This window comes from Hypanus sabinus, chromosome 22 (genome assembly GCF_030144855.1).
Source record: "Hypanus sabinus isolate sHypSab1 chromosome 22, sHypSab1.hap1, whole genome shotgun sequence".
Taxonomy (NCBI): domain Eukaryota; kingdom Metazoa; phylum Chordata; class Chondrichthyes; order Myliobatiformes; family Dasyatidae; genus Hypanus; species Hypanus sabinus.
Genome location: NC_082727.1, coordinates 44060146 through 44084978, shown reverse-complemented (window position 1 = coordinate 44084978; position 24833 = coordinate 44060146). Strand labels below are relative to the sequence as shown.

The 24833-nt window shown below is 40.0% G+C and overlaps 1 protein-coding gene across 1 annotated transcript in view; it reads left to right on the top strand.

Moving 5' to 3' along the window:
* The window catches only part of LOC132379570 (inositol polyphosphate-5-phosphatase A), a 480579-nt gene that overhangs the window by 383728 nt on the left and 72018 nt on the right, over positions 1–24833 (top strand). Inside the window, exon 9 of the mRNA XM_059947633.1 lies at positions 3474–3558. Coding sequence (XP_059803616.1) covers positions 3474–3558 — 85 coding nt within the window. The remainder of the gene's footprint in view (positions 1–3473; positions 3559–24833) is intronic.

The following is a 24833-nucleotide window of genomic DNA, read 5'->3' as shown; positions in this document are numbered from 1 at the left end:
GCTAGCCTCCTTTCCCTCTCACTGCCCTATTATTTTGGTGTCTTCCCTCTTCCTTTTCAGTCCTGAAGAAGGGTCTCGGTCTGAAATGGCAACTGTTTATTCATTTCCATAGGTGCTGCATGACCTGCTGAGTTCCTCCAGCATTTTGTGTGTGTTGCTTTGGATTTCCAGCATCTGCAGAATGCCTCGTGTTTATATTATATAGACAGTAGGGTAGAAGTGAGGAACCTAGTTCAAAATAGTATATCTTGCATATGATCTCTATTCATCTCCTCAGTTTTAAGTACAGCAGCAAAAAGAATAAGGGCATACATCAATTGCTTCAAAATAATAGACAAGACACTGTGAAAAGTGAAGAATGTTGTAAAATTTTAAAAAGATGTTTTGAATTATTTGATCACTGGGGATCAGTAGTTTTGTTTATACATTTTGTATTACCTGTAAGGAAAGCAAACTGCTATACAGTTACCGCTGTATAGAGGTAACAAACAGGTTCAATTTTTAAATTTTATGCACAAGTGGGAAAATATGCAGAAATCACTCAATATGGTAGCTATACATCCACAGTATTGCAATGAATGGCATCAAAAGCATATGACTGATAAAAAATTAATTACTAAAAGATGAGAGAGAGTGGAAAATAGTTCTGCTATTTATAGGAACATATGCTTGTACATACATAGACTTTTGAATGTAGTAGAATAGTGGGAGTTTCTTCACGCAGAAACATAGAAAGCCTACAGCACAAATCAGGCCCTTCAGCCCACAAAATTTTGCCGAACCTGTCCCTACCTTAGAAATTTCTAGTCTTCCCCATAGCCCTCTATTTTCCTAAGCTCCATGTACCTATCTAAAAGTCTCTTAAAAGACCCTATCGTATCCGCATATGTACAGACTTCCATAAGTCAGACGTACATAACTTCAGGACAGCCTATGATACTGGACAATGTCACAGAGCCTACTTGATTATAATTCAGCTAGGCTGAATCAGAATCAAAGTATGTTATTATCACTGACATATGTCATGATATTTGTGGCTTTACAGCAGCAGTACAGTACCACACATAAGAAATCACTATAAGTTACAATAAGAAATATATTAAAAATAAATTGGATATGAAGTTAGAGAATAATGAGGTAGTGTTCATGAAATTTAATGGCAGAGGGGAAGAAGCTGTTCCTGAAATGTAGAGTGTGTTTATATTTAAAATATTGGAGTTATATTTATTCCCAAGGTGATGTTCAGATCATCTGGCCTTGCCAATACTATGTCCAGCTGCCTTCACTCATATAATATTACCCAAGTCTGCCCTTGCTTCAGCAGATCTGCTGCTGACAATGTCATTGATAACTCTTCGTTCACTGAAGACTTGACTCAATGCATTCCTAACAAATGTATCTTGGTATAATCTGTCAGCGTATTGTCATTCAAAATATGCTGTTTCATCTAACACCACTGATCTTGCTGACTTACAACAGCTCCCATTTAAGTAATGCATTATTTAAAATGTTTATCCGTATTTTCAAATCACTCTATATTCTTCCCCCTCAGTTTCCATAGCATTACAGCTTCTCTTTGTAACTAACGTCACAGTCATCAACAAATTTATTCGTCAGCAACTTTGATTTCCTTGGTGTTATTTCATTATTGCCATCAGGAGAGAGGTACAGGAGCCTCAGGACCCACACCACCAGGTTCAGAAACAGTATTCACCACTCGACCATCAAGTTCTTGAACCTGAGAGGATAATCTCACTCATCTTCATTCACCCCAACACTGAACTGTTCCCACAACCTCTTGAAGCACTTTCAATGACTCTTTATCTCCTGTTCTCAATACTTCCTGATTATTTATTTATTATTATTATTTTATTTGTGTTTTTAATTTTTTCATATTTACTGTAAATGCCCACAAGAAAATGAATCCCGGTGTTGTATATAGTAACATATATAGTACTTTGATAATAAATTTACTTTGAACATTGAACTTAGTAGTCTGTTGGTAGTTTATTGTTGTTAGCTAGTAATGCTCCACACTGGAATTTTCTCTCTGAACTTGCTGTCTCTTCAAATTGCTCATTTCAAATACCTATTTAAAAATTGACCAAGCCATTGGGCGTTTTGGTATTAATGTGATAGACTTTGGTGTATACATTATTTTGTTAAGTAATACAAAGCTGGTGGCAATATAAGAGGCAAATCTTCTGCTCTGATAACACAACTTATGCCATCACTTACCACATATCATGGCACAGTGTCCAGCACTGGGTTTAAACTGGCTGTGCTGTGTCAGTGGACTCCTCATGACCTCTAATGAGGCAGTGAGTTTCCATGACTTACCAGCTCTCATGCTGGGAAATAGAATCATAGAACTCTGTAGCACACAAACAGACCCTTTGGCCTATCTAGTCCATGTTGAACTATTTTTCTGCCTAGTCCCATCAACCTGCATCCAGATCGCAGCCCTCCAAACCCCTCCCATCCATGTACTTATGCAAATTTCTCTTAAATATTGAAAACAAATCTGCATCCGCCACTTCCGCTAGCAACTCATCCTACACTCTGACCACCCTCTGAGTAAAGAAGTTCCCCCTCAGGTTTCCCTTAAACATTTCCTCTTTCACACTTAACCCATGACCACCAATTCTAGTCTCACCCAACCTCAGTGGAAAGAGCCTAGTTGCATTTACCCTACCTATACCCCTCTATCAAATCTCCCCTCAGCCTCCTACACTCGAGGGAATAAAGTTCTAACCTATTCAACTTATCCCCATAATTCAGGTCCTAAAGTCCCAGCAGCATCCTTGAAATTTTTCTCTACTGTTTCAAACTTATTGATATTTTTCTTGTAGATGGGTGATCAGAACTGCACATAATATTCCAAATTAGGCCTCGACCAAATCTGCCCACTGATCAGCCCAAACCCTGGCAAAGGTACAATAACCTCCCTTCCCATGAATAAGGAAGAATCTGCTGCCAGTAGAAAAGTTTATGGAGTACTTTGTTTTATTTACTTTGATGTTTTAATTGTTTTAAGGCGTCAGCATGTGGATTTCAGTCTTTTAACTTTCAATAAAAAATTAAGACTTTTTAAATTTTGATGAGCTTTGAAGACAGGACCTCACCGGCTGCCAAAGCCTCTCCAGCTGTGCTCTCTGACATAATTCTTGTATTGAAACAACTGATGTTACTGTGATATGAGGATCCAGCAGATGACTGTCCGCAAACCCACACATGACGGAACAGGCACAAGTAGCCCACAGTCTCCAGGCAGCTGAAGATCTGCTCCAAATTTACTTTAATATCAAATGTTGTTTTATCCAAAGTTCATAATTAAGGAGAAACTCCCCGGTTCTGTACTTTATGGCAGGAAGCCACTTGATGGTGTTTATACCTTAAACTATTTGAAACAAATAAAATTGAGCTGAAATGATACGGAAAATGCAACATGAATTTTCCTGTTTTTACCCTAGGATCACCGACCAACGATATGAGAAGGTGCCACACTTCCTGTTTGGTGATTTTAACTTCAGATTGGATTGTAAAGGTGTTATAGAGGTAGGTGTTGCAGTGCACATGTTTTACTGTGCTTCATTTCTGTTCCAGTAAGTACTTGCTTTTAACATGATTTTGCTGCTATAAAGTTGCTTCAAAAATGCAAGTTCTTTGTCATTTTCAAGAAATCCAAACTGTTGCTAATAACTGTTACAATATAATTTTGCAATTAACAAAAAATCAAATAAAAAATGAAGTAGAAGGTGATGAGATTATGTAAGCCACTATATGTAAATATCATTTAAATCATTTATATTATCATATGCAGCACTTACCCCGCTATATGCAAATATCCTGTCCTCTTGCCCTGATATTATTAATACAGTTACAAGCCGCCCCATTTTCTGCTGGAGGGGGAGTTGCAATTTTAGAAAGTGGTTTGTATTGCAATTTTCTATAATGTCAAGACATGTTGTCTATGCATGCGTTGAGCAATGTGAGTTGAAAAAATAGTTGTGTTCATTCATTTAGATTTTCCACATAAATTCCAAGTGATCAACTTTATTCCATATCTCAATATTTTCTGCTATTGATTTCTGAATTCTGTAAAGGCAAATTTTCATCACCCAGATGTTTGTACAGGGGTGTTGAGGAATGGGGGAGGGTGGAACGTCTCTATATATTAACTTTTTAAAGTGAAATGTCACTATTTTTGTTTAATAGCAAATGGGAAATTAGTATGCTTACCATCTCTGACCACTAATGTCCTGATTTGTAAGCTACTGACTAACATCACCTGGAGAGTTGAACAGAACCCAGTGATATCCATGCAGCAGACTATATAATACACAGACAATCTTAATAAATATAAAATTAAAAGCAGAAAATTATTGGTAAAAAAGAACTTTCGAAGCAAAAGGGGGAAAACAGAGAAGGTATAATTTTACTTACTGGCAAACATTGCAGTAGAAAGAAGTGTAATATTTTGGTAGTGTTTGCATGCAGTGAAATAACTTCGGCTGGAAGGATTTCTTTTCCCCATTGAGTGGATGAAGCACATCAAATTCTATTAGCAAGGTACAAATATTCACCAGAGTTATCCAATCGAATTTTTTTCTTTTATTTTTTCTGTAACAACAAAAACTAAATGCTTCAGATTCACAGGTTTTATTTAGTCCACATGAAAGCTGGGAGCAAGATAACCTAGACATTCAATTCTAATTCAAGTTCAAGATTGTTTAATGTCATTTCCAGTACACAAGTATAAAACAGAATGAAATAATTATTACTCTGCTCTAATGCAGCACAATAGACACAGTAAGATAAAGAACACGATAATAATAAAAACACAATAAATATAACTACATATCTTATATACATAGATTAATCGTACATTCATAAAGTATTGCTAGGCATAGGAGTGTCTGCACATAATATTGTTGCGTGAATGAAGTCACCAGAGAAGAGTACAGGTAGAATTGAAGTAGTCTCTTTATTCAACAAAGCGGGCATCAGATTGAACCATTTTTGTTGTAAACATCTGGCTGGCCCAAAGTGGGGCTCAACATTTTAAGAGCTAAACATCAAAGGACAATTCCATATTTATACTGTATCCACAATGCTTTCTTTGAAGCTACACACAAATGTCACACCTCCCAATTTGCACAGACATATAAATGAATTTTATTCACCATTGCCTGGACTGTGATTCAAAGCTTCTAGGAACCAATTGTCCAGAGCTGCATTTTAAATTAAATTACAGTTTACATTTGCATTTGAAGATTGGTGGCTGAAGTCATTTGCTAAATATAAATGTGCTAAACCCAGAAATTGCTCTTAACACATAAGGAGACTGAAAGGAAATGATAAAGCAGTGGTAATTGGGGCAAGGAGGGCAGATTATTGGCTGGTCGTGTTGATCAACTTACTGTTTAGGAAAAATAACTGTTTTTGAGTCTGGTGGTCATGGCGTGAATGCAGCATTGCCTACTTCATATGAGTGGGACCCTACTTATTAGTAGGTATCCTTCATGATGCTACTGGCTCTTTTCCAACATCTTTCTGTATATATGTCTTTGATGGTGGGTAGGCTGGTGCGAGAGCCTTCCTGGCCACCACAGGGCAGTTTCCACACCACATAGCTTGTTAGGATGCTCTCTACTGTAGAATGAGGTGAGAATAGATGTACCTTCTCCAGGTATCTTCAGCCTTCTCAGAAAGCTGAGGATTTGGTGAACTTATCTGATTGTATATGATGTGTTCTGAGAGCATAAGAGGTTGTATGAGATGTGCACTTCCAGGTGTTTGAAATTGCTTGCGGTTTCCACTTCTGAACCACCAATGTACAGAGGGGCGTAAGTGGTCCAAGCTCTTCTGAAGTCGATAACCACCTCCTTTGTCTTGTTGACATTGAGGAAGAGGATATTTGCCTGACACCAGGTCTTGAGCTCTTTCACCTCCTCTCTATAGGCCATCTCATCATTACTGGGGATGAGCCCCACCACTGTTGTGCCATTTGCGAACTTGACAATGTGATTACTCAGGTGCCTGGCTGTGCAGTCAAGTGTGAGCAGCCTGTACAGTGGTGAGCTCAGCACACAACCTGGGGTGCACTTGTGTTGAGGATGGTGGTGAGGGAGGAGTGTTTGTGCACACTGACTGCCTGAGGTTTGTTGGTTAGGAACGTATAAGAATGGTGAAATGTTTTAGAACTGAACAGTTACTTAATATGTTAAAAAGGCTATGCAAAATGAAGTACAATCTGTTTTTGCACATAGAAGTGTTATTATTTTGATGATAATAATCCGTAGAATTAAGGCAAGAAAATTATTTATGCAAATAAACCCAGGGATTCTGATTTCTGCTTCTTAAAGGTTCATTCATTATGTGTCATGTCGTATGACGTGGGCGATTATGGTCTTTCTAAAACCATGATTGTTCTTGGCAAATTTTTCTATGGAAGTGGCTTGCCATTGCCTTCTTCTGAGCAGTGTCTTTTCAAGACGGGTGACCCAGCCGTTGACAATACTCTTCAGAGGTTTTCTGCCTGGCATCAGTGGTCACATAACCAGGACTTGTGATATGCACCAGCTGCTCATACGACCATTGCCACCTGCTCCCGTGGCTTCACATGACCCTGATTTGAGGGTGGGTCAGCTAAGCAGGTGTTATGCATTGCGCAAAGGTGATCAGGCTAGCGGACGGAAGGAATGCTTTACACCTCCTTTGGTAGGGACGTATCTCCCCCCACCACCTAACTACTTATAAGACAAGTGTTATAAAAATACAGGTCGACCTTCGCTAATCCAGTACCATTGGACTGTGGAGTGCCGGATTAGTGAAAATGCCGAATGACAGAAGGATCACATTAAGCAATAGCTAACTGCCTCATCATACCTTTAAAATATCATGTAGATCAGTACGTTCGATAATAATGAAACAGAAATATTAAATGAGTAGCAAGTGAAATTAAAATAAAGTAATATACCATATAGGCACAGATAAAATAAAGGGTACAGGTAAATGTACAGGAATTAACCCATACAGAACAGTTGAGCATTTCCGCTTCTGAAGTGAGACATTTAATATACCTTCAGGCAAAGTTAGATATTTGCAAGTGTGGGGTTATCAGGATCATCAACATCTTCATTTTGAAAATTCAGTGAAGCATCAGGAACTGGTGCTGAAACTGGCACAACAGTTTCTTCAAAAACTGTTGATGTTGATGGCAGCACATCTGGATGAGCAGAAGCAAAAGTCGGAGAAAGGAGGTCTTCTATATGCCACATTTCACGCGACTGCCAAGCGGCCAGGGATTCGGCACTGGGCTCTTCCCTCTTCACTCACAGTTACTGAGGGAATCCTCGCTAGTTTCTGTTCCTCCACTTAGTAATATGCTTAAATTCAGCGGGTCGCCATGTCTGATCTGAGGTCATTGGCAGAAGAGAACGGAGCGCAGGCCGAGCAACACTGGAGGGCAGTGTGCGACTGCCAGCAGGTGGGCGAGAAGGCGAACTGACCCAGCAGGTACCAGCTCCCCTGCTGCTGGCGGGTGCCAGGCAGCTGCACCTCACACAAATGATATTAATAAATGCAGGAAAACAAGCAGGAATCGCCTGTCTGTGCTTACAAGAGTGCGCCAACATGTGAACAGATCTAGCACAACCAAAGCAATGCGCAGCAGATTGGTACGGTGGCCCGGGAAATTTGAAAATTTTGACATCAGTGCGTGGAAAATTTTGACATCAGTGCCGGATTATCGAAGGAACCGGATTACAGGTAGTCGGATTAGTGAAGGTCGACTGTATTGAAAAATTTGTTTGCAATGATGGCATTAATGAAAATTAATTTTAGAAATAGATTGAATCATGTTCATATTATAGATAGGAATGATCGCTACTAACTGGGTATGAGTTTAAAAGCATTTATAGTTTGAAGTTAATTGAACTCCTGTTGAGTCACTTACTTATAGGCTTAGTTCAAGTTTGATCTTAGTTTGACCAATAGTTTATTTACCCTGTGGGGTTTTGTAGCAAGTCAAGGCTGTTTCAAATTTTCAGCCACTTTAAACTTGCAGCAGCCTTAAATCTACTTTTTCCTGTAATGTGCCACAATGAAGTCGTTGAGATTACTTCCTCCAAACAATTTCATTCTTCCTCACTGAATTTCCAAGAGAAGTATTGATTCTGGAATCTCTGTTTACACCATTACCACAGACAAATTGCTTCACATTCACACACACACTACAGCTATAATGGATTTTTTTCTTATTTATTAATTAATTTATTTATTTTCTAAATATGGGTATTGCCACCAAGGCCAGCATTTATAGTCCATCCTGATAGTCCTTAAGAAGGTGCATGGAAGAAAATTACTTGAACTACCGTAGTTGTTCCGGTGAAAGTTACTTGCACTATGCTATTGGTTAGGAGTTTCAGAATTTAAATGGAGTGATGATGAAGATCTTGTGACGTATCTCCAAATCTGGGTCACATCCAGCATGGAAAGAGGCCTGCAGGTGTGATGTTCCTGTCCACCTGCTGCCTTTGTCCTTGCTTTCTTTAAGAAGTTGTGAGATTACAAAGAGCTGTGGATTTAGGGGTTTGGGAAATGCTCCCTGAATAACTGAGGTGAGCACTTTTTGCAGATAGTATATAAAGCAGCCCTGGTTTACCAGTGGAGGAAGAAATGAACATGTGCAGTGATGTGTGGGGTGTCCATAAAGTGAGTGACTTTGGCCTGAGTTTCTTGAATGTTGTAGGAGTTTCACATCCTTGCAGTAGAAAATATTTCATTACACTCTAGACTTGTGCTTTGCGGATGGTGGGAAGACTTTGGGGTATCAGGATGTGAGTGAGTCACCACAGGTAGCCAGATTCAGGCCAACATCTCTTGTAGCCATATAGTTTATTTGGCTGATCCATATCTTGGTGTTGGTCTTTAGGACTTTGATGGTATGGGCTCTGCAATGAATGCCACTAAGTACCAGAGACAAATGTGAATGATATCCTAACTGAAATCAATGCTGGTCCACAACATTTGGGAATGGTTGCAAATGCCTGTCTAGATTACAATATGGCCAAAGTGACACACTTAGCAACTAATTATCTTCATTTCTGTTACCCACTGAGATGCACTGAAGCAAGACAGCCATCTGCAGACTGGTGTTAATAAACACAGGTATCTGTTGGAGAAAGACAAATGATGTTTGAAGACTCTTTGCAATCACAGGACTTTCCTATTTCCAAAGATCCTGCAGTGGAGGAGCTCACTTCTTTTACTTTGTGGTGATCTACGAGATAAATCTATTTTAGGAATTGCTGTATTTTGATTTGCACTGTCAATCAACGTTCAGATGGGCCTGCTTAAATTATCTTTACTTATACATTTTCCTTACCTTTTTTACTTTGAGCAAATTGGATTATTGTGCAGGAGTCAAGACAACAGCTCAGGAGAGCTCATTGCCCACAACTGAAATTTGTTTCTACCCATTTAAAAACATATTGCTCCTCCACCTGTATCAGGTCATCCTAGTTAATAAGAGAGATATATAAAGTGATAGCAATCATTTGAACTGGACTGACAATTGTATCCCTGATTCCACTGCCTACATTAAAAGTCAAAGTCAGCTTTAAGCTTATTGTCATATGCACATGTGTAATGAAAAAATTACTTGCTACAACATCACAGGCACATAGCATCAGATGAGCAGCATACAGTCCAGAAGAAGAACATTAATTAAACATAAAATATACACAATTTTTTACGAAAAGAATACAACTAGAACTAAGAAAAATATCCATTGTAGTCTAAAGTAATTAAGTGGCCAAAGTGTTGCTTGAAGTAGTGATTAAATTTATGCCAGTTGATTCAAGAACCAGAACGTTGAAGGGAAGTAGCTGTTCTCGAGCCTGGTGGTAAGAAACTTCAGGCATCTTTACCTGCTGCCCAATCATGCTGTGAGAAGGTGATGCGGTCTGGATACTGGGGATCTTTGATGATGGATATTGCGTCTTGTCGCAACGCATCATATAGATAATTACATGTAGTTTGATCATCTATTAAGGATGTTTCAAAATGCCATCCTAATTACTGTAATTTTACAATGTATTTGTAATATGCATTGTAAAGTGTGTTTTGACATGTCATAATTCAATGTCCTATTAAATCATTGTTATAGCTTGAAACTTTAGCCCCACTCAGACTTAAACCACATCATGGCAATATTGACAGAGAATATCTATGGTATTTTTGATGCAGATTCTGGGAAGATTATTTTGGTGCCAGGACTTTCAATATGAATGGAAGAGCAAAAGGCCTAAATATTCTTTTCTGTAGCTCAGTAATGAGGAGCATTGTGCAAATGAATATCCATGAAGAAGTGTTTGGTTAAAAAAAGTTATAAACTTAAAGTGCATATTGTGAAGTCCATATGTTTCTTTCCAATGTTTCATGGTGTGCTAACACATGGGCAGTTGTGTCCAGCGACGGGCAACTCGTGTCTGGATGCTGCCGTGTGATTCTCATCCAAGCATACGTGGCCTATGTGCACTGCCCATACATGCACATACCTCACAGCATGTATATCATTATAAACCATCATTACTAAAATTATACCTACCATAGCAGGTCCATTCCTGTCAAATATGACCTTGGGAGACAAATTCAAGTAGGTTCTCTTGGTGATAGAACAATCCTTACAGCCAATCTCCTTCTAGTCTAGTGGTGACCACTCTTTCGTAATGATACAGGAAGTCCTAACCTCTCTTGGATCGTTCCTTTTTGTGACCTCCCAACACACTTTGGACTTACAATCTATCTATCTGCTTGATGAATTTCAACACAGTAGATGAAAGGGCTGTTACACTCCCCATGTATCTTCACCATCTCATCTTCCCCATCTATCCCCTAATGCTTTCATCCTCCACAACTGTGCCCCCATCACCACCATCCTTCCCATTTATCTCCCACCACCACCATAACCCTAATCCCACCTGGTCCATCCTCACCCAGCTCTGTAGGCACACAGCAGATTCACTGTTGTGCAGTTCCCAATCTTCTCAGCCCATGGAAAATGTGCACTCTCTTTGCCAAAGTAATTCTCAACCATTGGTGAGATTGGCATGGTCTTTCCATTGGCAGTCCTTTGACTTAAAAATCAAGTTCAAAGAAAAAGAAAACGTTTTTATTGTCCTATAATATTTTCATGTTGCTGAAGATTAATCTTTAACTTGCGACTCTGGGATAATCTTGGATGATTGGGAACTCCTTATAGGCAGGTGTATGGCAGAGACCACATGGATGTCTGGGCCCCAGATAAACAAATGGTCCTTTTCATCCTCCTCAAACTGACTTTATTACAAATTATTTATTACTTCTGAGCAAATCGGTGCAAGGTTTTTAAAGGCCTGGCTTTGCCTCTATTGTTTCCTTGCTCCATTAAAAAACTGAAGAGCAAATATCACTTCATTGCCTCGTTGCCCTGAGCACCTAATCAGCACCAATTGCTGGAGCCACTTCAGTACTTGTAATTGGTGCTTCTTTGTCACCACTGAGATAATGCAGATTTCAAGCTCATTATTCACGTAATCACAGCCATCGCAGCTGTGTTTATTCTAAGAGCGCATTGTTACCACTGCTGTTTATGCCCATTATAGGGGAGGTTAGAATGGGGATACAATTCATTTACAAAGTCAGGAGGAGAGAATGCTGCCCTGAAAGAAGCCATATCTTATACTGGGAACAAAAGGTAAAAGCAGGACAATCCAGTCATAAAAACAGGAAATTTCATCGTGAGTGTGGGAGGGTTGCATGAAAGCTGGCAAAAAAAATCCTCAAAGTTTTCTGTGTTTTGGTTTAAAGTCACATGGAGAATTATTTGGAGGGCACGTGTAAAATTTGTATAGGAATGGGAACATTTGTAAAGTAGTGATCGGCAGTGCTTATACTTCCTGGATCTTCAGGATCATGTGGTAAAAGTTGTGCAAGCAGCTCCACTGGTGCATACAGTAATTCCTTGTTTATCTACATGAAACCAGAGTAAACCTATTAAATTTGACTGATAGTTGTGGAATCTTGGGGCCACTTTCTTCCTGGGCCATTAGATGGAGCTTGCATGGTAGCATCACTTTATGCTGACATGTTGCTCTCGATTGGCCCTTTGTAGTCTGTGTGCTGTGACTATTCTGAACAAGTCATTTTCTAACAGATTCTGCTTAACTTGCCCTGCAGTGCTTTTTTTTACCATTTCACTACTCCTATTTACCAATATGGTCTGGTGCTGAATCACGGCTGAAATTCTGCTTATCCACTTTTCCAACTATCTCTTTTGGTTGTCTGTTTTCCCTCATTCCTCTTGTGCTGAATCAAAGGCAACTGGTCCTGAAGGGAAAGTCCCGACTGTTTGCTCTTTGTCTGTTCCTGCTCTACCAAGCGTTGCGTTGAAGCAATATAAATTAGCCCCAAGGATCCTAATCCAGTCCCTACTCAGTACTGTGAGTCTCTATGGTATGGTTTGTTGCAATTATAGGCAACTTGATCTCCCCATTATCTTGGGCAAGGGTTCACCTCACTTCTTACAGCGTTTTACAACACTTATCAAAACTTCAACAAACATTTATTATGAAAGAATATGTACATTATACAATCTTGAGATCTGTCTGGTTACAGGCAGCCATGAGGCAAGAAGCTCAAAAGATGCCAATATATATATATAAAAAAATCAACACCCAATGTGCAGAGAAAGAGAAAAGCACACATCACGCAAACAATAGATGCGAGCAACAGCATTCCGAACCAAACTGAGTCCTTTCATCCGAATCCCTGAAACAGCCAGGAGTGGGCCAAAAGCCCCAGTCTCAGTTCATCGTGTTAGCAGGATAGATCGCCCCGAAGCTCGCAGACGTGAAGCACAGCAGCCGGGGCAGTCTTGCAGCCTCAGTGTCGCGGAGAGAGGGATGAACATCGAGAGCGAGTGAGCAAATTCAGCCCAACTCTCGCCTCCGGTCCCAACACCCTGCCTTCCCAGTGCATCTGGGCCAGCGTTTCAATTGTCCAAGCAGCAGATCGAACCTGGCATTAAGACCTAGGCCCTACCGCAGCAAAATGCTCCAGGCCTAGGCCATGCCACCCAGTGATTCGCTCTGGGCCACCTCTCTGGACTGCACCACCCAGCCCGAAGCCGTTCTCGATCTCTCCAACTCAGCTCGGAGCTTAGGGCGATCCAACCTCACACCTGGGTTAGTTAGATGACTATCGAAACTCCTTTGCCTCAACTCCTCCCCTCTGAATCACTCACTCCAGCACAGCTCATCCCTCAAATTTGCTCACCTCTTCATTGCTTGCAGTGAAAATTTACCACAACTTACTTCAGAAAAGGAGTTAATAATAATATTTTAGTTGACATTCTTGCCTTTTGAACTCCCAGTAAGCTGTCGCACGCCTTCAGTAGTGCCCTCTTAAACACCAGAGTATGTTAACTTTCAATTAATGGAGCACCCACAGTGGGTGTCTTCCAGTACATCATTATTGCAGTAATATCCACACATATTATAATATCCCGGACCATTTATTTTAATGTGGCTATGTATATGGCTTTTGCCATGGTAGCAGCTGTGGTGTAGGTGCCATTGAATATGTGTGTAAATATATCACCTCTGGCCTCAGTGCTGTTCAGGGCATCTTCATGAATCTATGTGGCAGGCAACTTTCTTTATCTCTGAGCAAACTACAGACAAGAATTCTCTGTGTCAGCCACATTCTGTTTGCTTCTCCAAGACAGTGCCAGATATTTGGTTTTACTACAGTTGAAACCATGAGCTGTTTCAAATGGGCAAATGGAAGCAGAATGGTTTTCTTAACAGGGATTCCTGCCTCATTCAATCATGCGATTTACAGTTTTCTATCTCCAGGGTTCCCAGGGCTGAACAGGTTTCCCACTGAAACTGTCCTTGAAGCCATATAGTTCAGTTCTACATCTTGAGCAACTTTGCAATCAATCTTAAGGTAGCAGTTTTCCTTGGTGACGAAAAGAGATATAAAAAACAAATCTGTCTCATCCAACTGCAACTACTTAATTTCAATTTACTGTACCTCCTGCTTTCTTTTAGAAATTGATTGCAGTCTTAATTTTGTCAGTTTTCCTATCCTCCTCTGTGCAGCGATGGAACCAGTTCATTTAAGCCATTATGCACAAAGCAATTATGTTCAATTCACTCTGTCACATCACTCGTTGGTTAAGTTCTAACATCCACTTGAAGCAAGTGCAGACCCTTGCAAACTCCACAAAGACAGCACACAAGGTAAGGAGTAAAAGCAGTGCAGTCAAAATTTCAAGTAATTCTCCATAAATTCACATACTGTCAAGTTCCCAGGTATAAACCTATGATTTAACAAATTGTTGATTCATCTTAAGCACCAGAATTTTCAGTTTATAATCCAGACTGAAACTACTCACAGTGTTCTCTGTTGAGTGTTTAATATTTCAGTAATATTTGACTGATATTGTAAATATATTGTTTGATTAAGCATTCTTTGTTGATTACATAATTCATTAAGGGTTACATGTATGAAGAACGCGAATGACATATGTCATTATGCCACCCTCTCATAAGTCGTGCCTCACTAAAGTAAAAATGAAGTAGACACGTTTATCTCTGAGCCCGTGTTTTTCTTTTGTTTAGTTTTGGAGCTATAAAACATAACAGTGATGATAAGTAAGTTTTAAAAAAGAACCCAAGACATCCACCTACCTGTTGAAGCACAGCAAGATGTTAAGTTTTAAAAAACAGTGCTGCATGCTTTCTTCACAAGAATGAGAGAGATGGTAAGCTTTATTTTAAAAATGCAGAAAAAGAACAAAATTCATAGGTTCATAAACAGTGAGTGCTGGGTGGTGATAATAATAAATTTTAAAAAAGCAGAAATGAATGACTACATTAGAAAGATAAATGCTTTTGATTGCACAACGGATAACTGGGTAATGTGTACAGAAGTGATTGAGCAGTATTTTGAAGCAAATGCAATAGCCAATGAGAATTGAGTACCGTGTTACTGAGTGCAAAGGTGGGAAAGCATACAATTTGCTTAGAAGTTTGACTGTTCCAGCCAAACTAGCCAAAATTAGCTTTGCTGATATTGTGCAAGTAATGAAGGAGCATTTAGAACTGAAACCGTTGTTCAATGCAGAATGATTTAGGTTTCATAAGTGGAATCAAAAGAAAAGGAAGTCAATTTCAGCTTATGTGGCAGAATTGAAGAAGTTGCCTGAGCTTTATTAGTTTAGAAATGGACTTAATGATCCACCAAGAGATTGTTTAGTTTGAAATCTTGCAAGAAAACATTCAAAAATGACTCCTACATTTAAAACAGCAGTAGAATTTGTTGCATCAATGGAAAAGACAGATAGAGTTGCAACTGAGATGTAGTCAGGAATGAAAGTGAACATGAACAAAATTGCAATGTCTAAACAGAAACTGGCCTGGCCGAACAAATTGCGTTACCATTGTGGCAGGGGCTCACCTACACCGGACCAATGCAGGTTTAAGTGTGAAACTTGCAGAAAATGCACCAAAGTAGGGTACATACAAAAAGCGTGTTTGGCAGACAAAACTAAATGGATTGCACAAGGAAGAGAAAAACATAACAAGTTATGTTGGAGTTTCAGAAAGAGCACTAGTCTGCATGCTGTTGATGAAAAATCTGATGATTATGTGAATGACACAGTACTGGGTAGCTTTGAAATTTATAATATGAAAACTAACAACATAGAAGCAGCATGGCTTACACCTGGTGAAAAGCAAATTAATTAAAATGGAATTGAACACTGGCCCAGCTGTTTCAATCATTCCACAAAATAAGATTGAAAGGCATTTCAAAGACACTGAATTGAAGCTTGCATATTTCCAACAAAGAACTTACACTGGAGGAAAGATAACTCATGTGAGGATGACATTTGTAACTGTGAAATACAACAACCAACAAATCACATTGGTCTTGGTTTGTGGTAAAAATTATTATTGTGGGGTTGTGATTGGCTGAGACAACTACAACTTGATTGGAGATCCATATACAATTTGCATACCACATCCCTGCAATAAAACCAACTAAAGTTGAGTTAAGAAAGGTACTGGATGATGCCACAGTAGTGATCAAGGATGGCATTGGAAAACTCAGACATATCAAGGGTAAAATAGTGTTAAATCAAAATGCCCCACCCAAGTTTCACAAAGCCCATCTAGTTCCTGATACTATTGTCAGCTAGATCACAGGGAGGCTGAAGGAATTCTTTCCAAGCTTGAGTGGAGCCCATAGGCCATATATGTCAAACTAAAGGCCTGCGGGCCAAATCCGGCCCGCGGTGGAATTATCTTTGGCCCGCAAGATAATATCTAATCACTATTAAAGCTGGCCCCAGTAATCGAAGCGCCTATGGCGTATGATATGGCTAATACAGAGTTTATTCAGGTACCAGGTTTTCAGGGGTTTTAGTGTTTATTCGGTTTCCCTGGTTTATTTCCTGAATATCATTAATGAATAATTTTTTTTTCTATTAGAGCTCACCCACCAGTATATTGCATGCACCACTAATACTACAAATCCCACAATGCACTGCCAGTGCATTGCTCGCGCTTGCCTTACGTCTACATTTGTGTTTGCTAATGTTTGATTTCAACCAGTTTATTAATGGAAAAGGTATGGCTCCCAAAACAATCTTAGCCGAAATAGCATCGTTTCTTTCTCGTTGCCTACTTTCTTGTAATCTACTTCTGTAAGTTAATACCAATCATAAAAAGAATGCTTGCTAGGCAATCTGCTTCATAAAAAATGAAATTCGTAAAGTGAAACAATTTTAGATATAGCAGAGACTGAGACACATGAGAGCAGGTTGAAAAAATGAAGGCAACGAAAGCTGTGGGTGCACGCGCGCATACAACTGATCCGGCCCGCATGAAGTCGCATTTTTCTCAATCCGGCCCGTGACCTAAAATGAGTTTGACACCCCTGCCATAGGCAATGCCAGTGGTCCCAGTAGCCAAGAAGAATGGGCTGTCAGGTTCTGTGGTGATTTCAAGGTCACCACCATCCCACTACTGAAAGCAGATCTATACCCTCTGTCCAGGATAGAGGATATCTTTCTAAACCTTTCTGGAAGGAAACACTTCAGGAACATGGACTTAACTGCTGCCTACCTACAGATGGAGACGGAATAAATGCCTGAAGTGTTTCTCACCACAAACACTCACAAATCATAATCAGTACCATTGGCCTATTTTTGCAGTACCACCTGCATCTCTACTCTGGCAGAAAGCTATGGACTAAGTGCTGCAAAACTGCCCAGGCAGTTTTACCTGAATAATATCATTGTTACCAGTAGGGGTGACAAGGAACATCTCCAAAATCTCAAATCACAAACCAGCGCTTTAAAAAGATTAAAAGATTATGGGCACAGAGCACAATACAACAAATGTGAATTATTTAACCGAAGCATCACTCACTATGATCACACTATTGACACACAAGGATTACACAAGCATACTGAGAAATTTCAAGCAGTCGTGTATGCCCCAATTTCAAAGGACATGTTCGAGTTGTATTTCTTTTTAAGTTTTGTCAATTGCTATAACAGATTCCTGCCAAACTTGATTACTGTGCTGCACACCTTGAACTCATTACTACTGATCAGGAAGAAATGGCATTGGACAAAGCAGTGTGATATGGTTTTCCAAAAGACAAAGGAAATGGTGACATCAGACACTGTACTCACGCATCATGATCAACAACATCCAATGAAGCTTGTGCGTGACAACTTGCCTCATGGTATAGGTGCAGTCATGTCACACGTTATCAACGACAGAAGCGAATGTCCTATCGCCTTTGCTTCACATTCCCTTACCGCTAATTTCACACAGATTGACGGAGAGGCGTTGAGTTTGGATTGGGGTATAAAACGTTTCAACCAGTACTTGTATGGGAGAGAGTTTTTCCTCATTGCCGATCATCAACCACTGGTGTCCATTTTCAATCCACATAGGATGTTCCACTAACAGTAGCGGCACAAATGCAGAGGTGGGCTCTGTTTGCTGGAGGACACAATTACAAGATCGAATTCAAGAGGACCACTAATCATGGAAAGGCTGATGTATTGTCCTGTTTACCCTTGGAAAAGGAAATATCTGATGAATTTACAAAAGAGGACATTCATTTTGAAGTTTGTCCCAAATTTCTCCCTATTAGGGCAGAGATGATCCAAAGGGAAATTAGGAAAGACCCCACACTGAATCAGGTCTACATTGCAACTGAAAATGGCTGGAATGTGCAGTAGAAATTTCAGTGCCTGCATTTTTACTGGCACCAGGATGAACTTGCCTTATGTGGGGATTGAGAGTTATTGTATCATTCATGTTGAGAGCTTACCTGTTGGAGGAGCTACATGCTGGTCATCTAGGTGTGGTCAGAATGGAAGCGTTGGCTCGAAGCTTTGTTTGGCAGCCTGGGATAGATCAGCAGATTGAGCAGCTTGCCGTGCCCTGTTTGGGATGCCGACATGTCCATTAGAAAGGTGCCCAGAGCTTTCAGGACCACTTCCTGCAACCACCACAGAGGAGGCCTCAGAACCTGAGATTGTTTCACAGCCACAAGTCTCAACTGTCAGGCAGAGTGACCTCCCTTGTCAGCAAAGATGTTATTCCACAAGAGGAAGAAATCCCCCAGAGTGATTAAATGTTTAAACATAAATTGGACAATTTAAAATTTACTATGCTGTGGGATGTCTATATAATAGTTGTATTATATAGTATGCTATATATATGTGTGTGTGGGTGTGTATGTGTGTGTGTGTATATATATCTGTATGTACAAACATAAAAGATGAGATGCATTCCATATTGGAGTTTATAGCTAAGCAGGGAGGAGTGATGTGTATTTAATATTTCAGTAATATTGGAGTAAGTGTAAATATTTTGTTTGATCTAGCATCTCTGTTGTTTACATACTTCACTATGGGTTGTATGTACAAAGTATTTGAATGTTTGAATATATGATTATGCCACCACATCATAAGTGCGCGCCTGACTGCAGTAAAAACAAAGTAAATGTGTTTGTCCCCAGGCCCATGTTTTTCTTTCGATTAGTTGTGGAGTAACAAAATATAACACTATTTTCTGCATGTAAAATCATTTCCTTTCATTTGGGATGGATATAAAGTCTCCAACAGCACTCTCTGAAAAGATTTTGTAAGTTGTCTTAGTCTCTTGACCCAAAATTTATCCTTTAACCAATACCTTCACAACTGCTTCATTGAACTGGTGTATAAGCCTTACTGTGTACAAATGAGTTGTCATCTTTTATCTAAAATTAAGGGCCTGAACTTTACATCTAATCCATTGTGTTTTGAGGTTGTCAAGAGGATGGGAAGGGCACACTGTATGTGTTCCATTTACATGTTATATTCTACTTTTCAGCCTCATTTTTGAAAAAAAATGCATTTTTGTTCACCTGTTTCAAATCCTTTGTAAGGCAGCTGTTACAGGCCAGTTATTAGGAGGTAAATGAGTTTGTATGAGGATAATATGGTCTCTCTTCTGGAGGTGAAGCTCCTCGACTGTTCTTTAAACCTTGTACAAGAGAGATCAGAAGCTTGCTGTGTGTTGATGAACTGCTGTTTCCTTTATCCAATTATTGAATGCTAGACCACTCTGCTCCATATTCTAGCCTGATGAACAGTATTAACCTTATTCTTATTTAAGCAAAAAAAAACACATTTTGGTGTTATAATGCACAAAAATTCATTTAATGAAGTGCTGCAATTTTTTTGGTAGCTTTATTCTATTGTCTTCATGCATCTGGGTATGTGTTACAGCTGAGGCCGGGTCGTGACCTTTTTTTTTATAAATTTGAAAGCATCCCACAGATCAGTGTTTGCTTCTTGCTGTCATTTTGTTCTTTTAACATGTAGCAGTGCCCTTTCCCCTGTCCTGTCCAAGCAGATGTTGTTACTTGCTGATTGATTTATTTGGCATGAGGGAGGGGAGCCCTTCTGGGGAGGGGGAGGGGATATATCCAGCAGGCCCTGTGAATTTGATGTGAGAAAAAGAGAGTACCTTTCACAATCCTAGTGGAGTGAAAACGGTAACTCCCCAAGGACAGCTTGTAGGCTTAATTCATAACCTGGTGACTTCTGAGCTCCTTGCATCTGAAGGGCACTTAATATTGAAAGTCCAGAACTATAACAGGCACCCAGAAAAGAAATGAATCTGGAGCCAAGGTAAAGATAAATGATCAAAAGGTGTCTGAAGTGAACCAATTCTTAATGCAGCCAAAATGAGTTCTTTTTTTTGTCTAAAGGGGAAATAATTGTAGTTCCCTTGTTAAAGACAGAGGAATGAGAAGGACATACACTAACTGGTGAAGTGAATGACCCAGGCTTTGTATTGTAATAGTCTGATTTTACGTTATTCAATATCACGCCCCGATGTTGCACAGACATTTATGGATCTACAAAGCCAGACGATTTTCTGAAAGAAGCATCATGAAAAAGGATCACAGCCCAAAATGTTGATTGTTTATTCATTTCCTGCTGAATTCTTCCATCATTTTGTGTGTGTTGCTCCAGATTTCCAACATCTGCAGAATCTCTTATTTTTAAGATTTTCTCCATGTTTGTTTTAGTACTGCCAGACCTAGAACAGGAATGAGAAAGAATCTCTTTAGCCAGAGGGTGGAGAATCTGTAAAATCAACGCCAAGTCATTGTGACCCAACTATGCCTACTGGAGGTATTTTAGGATAGCCTCTACTGAATGTGAATGTTGCCTCAAGGTGATTCCCGATGACTCTAGATGCAAGGCAAGTTTGCTGTGTAAGTTACTGAAATGCATTGGGCATATGTACACCTGGATCCTTTTACTGGCATCTTGCACTACAAGATCTTTGGGCTTCCTCTTCACTCCTATGGAAAGTAAAGAGAGATCCTACAAGTAAATCTGAGATTCAGATTCAGAATCTCTGAGATTTAGTCAGATTCAGATTTAATTATTACATGTACATTGCAACATATGGTGAAATGCATTGCAACGTACAGTGAAATGCATTGCTTGTTTTCACAACCAGTTCACCCAGGGATATGCTGTGGGCAGCCCACATGTGTCACTACACTTTCCTGCATCATCATAGCATGGCCACAATGTTCAACAGCACAACACAAGCAGTAACAACAACAACAGAACAGAACAAGCCCCCTTACCACCCTCCCGCCCCCTCACACTCACAGACAGGCTTCTAACCCAAAGCCTCCATTCCTTGGCCTCAGATTCTCAGGCTTCTAACATTGGGCTTCTAACCTCCAGTCCATGGCCCAGGCTACATACTTGACCTTCAGTCCTTGACCTCTGGATTGCCAACTTCCTTCTTCAACCTTCAGCCTTTCTACCTTCAGAATCTCTAAGCTCCAGACTTTGCCGACCTCTGGGGTATCGATCCCAGGACTTGCTGATCATGGGTTTGACCTTTGTGCCTCCGCTTCTGAGCATGCATGGATCTCTGACCCAGTAAACTGGAGTTTGGGTCTGGAGGGGGCACAACAGACCACTGACTCATATTGCTGGCTTTCTCGGTGCCTGCCAACCCGGACTCTGAGCACCAGCTCCTGCACCTAATTCTTCATTTTCCCTCATCGACCCCCAACTCCCAGTGCTGTCCCCAAAACCATCCCAATGAACCTAAAAAAAAAATACAACTAATGTTAGTCTCGATGCCAACAGACATCGCAGCTTGATGCCATCTTGTTCCAAGCACGGGCACTGAATGAAGAGTCTTGGGTGGGAGCCAAAGACCACCTTCATGACTGTCCCTAAACCTAAACCCGCACCCTAACTCCTCACACTGTCCCCAGAACCATCCTTATTGCAATGGCGGAAGATGAAATGATTATCAGTAGTGGATGTATTTGTTATATCTATCCTATAAAGGGAGTTTTGGAGATTCTGCAAAGACCTCAGGGAATGTTTCTACAGAGGAATGCAGTTATGTATGTTGCTCCTAAAATGTTCGAAATACTTGGGAAGCAGAGCCTGTGCAATGTCTCCTGCACCATTCATTGCCCATCAGTTGTCAGCTCGATTTACTCTACTTCCCTTCTTTCTGCTGGGTAAACCCATCCTGCCTCCTGCTTTCCATTTCTCCTGGAGTGAATGCACTTGGACAGGTGCTAATATGCTCTGATGTTTGAAGAGAAGCATTTACTTTCTGTTCCCCATCACAATAAACAATATCGAATGCAGTTCTGGTCACCCCATTACAGGAAGGATGTGAAGGATTTTGAGAGGGTGCATAAGAGGTTTGCCTAGATGCTGTGTGGATTAGCAGGTATGAACTACGTATAAGGAGGTGTTGGATAAACTTGGGTTGTATTTTTTTCTAGACCATTAGAGGCTGTTGAAGATTCTAAGTGCATTTATTATCAAAGAATGTATAAATTATACAACCTTCGGATGTGTTTGCTCACAGGTCTTCGCAAAGCAAGAAATCAAAAAGCACACAATTTTTTTTTTAAAAAGATGTATCCTCAGTGTCCACAGAGAAAGAAAAAGAAAAATCAAAACAAATAATGCAAACAATAGAAGCAAGCAACAACAGCATACTAAACCAAATTGAGTCCTTAGATCCAAATCCCCAGAGAAGGCCCAAAGCCTCGGTATTCAATTCATCATATTAGCAGGGCAAGTCGCCGCAAGGGTCGCAGACACGAAGCACAGCAGCCAGGGGCAGTGTCACAGCCTTAGTGTCGCAGAGAAAGGGACCCCTAGACTGCTTTTAAAAGGGCCAGCTTTTAAATTGTGTGAAACTCACATAAGGACCCAGGCCTTGCTATGGCGAATTGTTTTGGGCCTACAACACGCCGATCAGCAATCGCTTTGGACCTGGATTTTGCTGCCGAAGAAGCCATCCTCGACCTCTCCAAATCAGCTCTGCACTTAGTGTGGTCCGCCCTCACACCCAGGTTAGTTGGACAGGCATCAGAACTCCTCCATCCTGTCTTCTCCCCTCCAAATCATCCACTCTAACCAAGTGAGGTGATTTCGCAGCGCACCAGCATGGCACATCCTGCAAATTCACTTTGCCCCCACCTGTTCTTCATTGTTTGAGGTGATAGTTTACCATAATTTACTTTTTTTTTAAAAAAAAGCATTATTAATAATGGTTTTAATTGAATTTCTTTGCTTCTGAACCACCAGTAAGTTGTCAGATGTCTTCAGTAGCCCCATTTTAAACCAGAAGTTTGTAATGTTCTGTTAGGCATGGACAGAGTAAACAATCATATCTTTCTCCCAGGGTAGAAATGTAAAATATGAAAGCACATGCTTTTAAAATGAGGGGGAAAGTTTAAAGGAGATATGCGGCACATTTTTTTTACGAAGGGTGATAAGTGTATTGGACAGACCACCAGGGGTAATGCTGGAAGCAGATGTGATAGAGGCATTTAAGAGGCTGTTAGATAGACACTTGAATATTTGGGGAATGGAGGGGTATGATCAAGTACTGGCAGAAGAGATTTAGTTCAATGCAGCATTGTGTTTGACACACATGTCATGAGCCTGGGTCTATGCTGTGCTCTTCTGTTCTATGATCTTTTCTCTCGTCAAGAATGTAGCTGCACTTACAGTAACACATGTACTCTTTGAAGTGGTTGATCACAAATTAATGCTAACTGTTCACAAGAAGTCAGAGTTCAAGAGAGCCCACTACTTGTTGAAATGTCTCAAAGAAGAGTTTTCATCACTCTTTCCGTTACAGGGAACACACAGAATAATGAAATACCTCAGTGCTTACAGGTAGCTTGGTTCATCATTAATCATAAGGAAACTGCACCAAAAATAAGCACTTTGTCCCAGCAAGTCTGCATCGGCCATCGCACACCCATTTACACTCATCCTACGTTAATAAAAATTTTCTATTCACCGTACATTCCCATCAGCTGCCCCCGCTACCACAATGCATCTTGGGTAATTTATCTACCAACTTGCACATCTTTGACATATGGGATGAAACTAGAGCATTTGGAGGAACCCTACGTGGTCACAGGAAGACATGTATACTCTGCAAAGACTACAGCTCAGTTTGGCGTCTCTGCTGACAGTTTCTTAGAACAAACAAAAGAAACTCCCTGAACCGTAGAAGGTGACATGAGAGACACATATAAAATAAGTGGTGTTAAAAGTATGCATCATTTATTTTAACTGCAGTTATTTATTTCTTATGGCTGGAAATAAATGCACCCAATTGAGGTACCTCAGTTAAAGAACCAGGGAGATGACAGTGAAATGTTAAGGGTCATCCTTTGGATTATGGCTTGTTGTTGCATAGAAACCACTGGAAATAAGAAAACTAGGACTTAGAAAAATGTTTTGTGATGTCAGGGTGACAGGATAAAGATGAATAGCTTTCCAGCACGTGTTGTGAATTGAACAGACCGTATAAGTGGTCACTCTGATGGTCCAGTACCTATGTAGTTTTCTTTATTTCATGACAGAGAAATAGCATGATTTTTCTGTTATTTAATTATTAAATAATTTGATGAAGTAAGATGAAGGATGCAAAGAATAAAATAATAGTTTAATCCGACCCAGAGTTAATGAAAATTACACTTGAGCCTTGAAATCTTCTGGAAGTTTAGAAAATTTATATGAAGGTTCTAATGACATACACATTTGGGCATACAATCCCATTTCATAGCAATGCACTAGCATCTCATTTGGTTTGAATATAACATTCATAAAATAATCATGATTTTTTTTCTCTGTTTCTCTCAGAATATGAGTCATCTTTATATTTCACATTGGATGT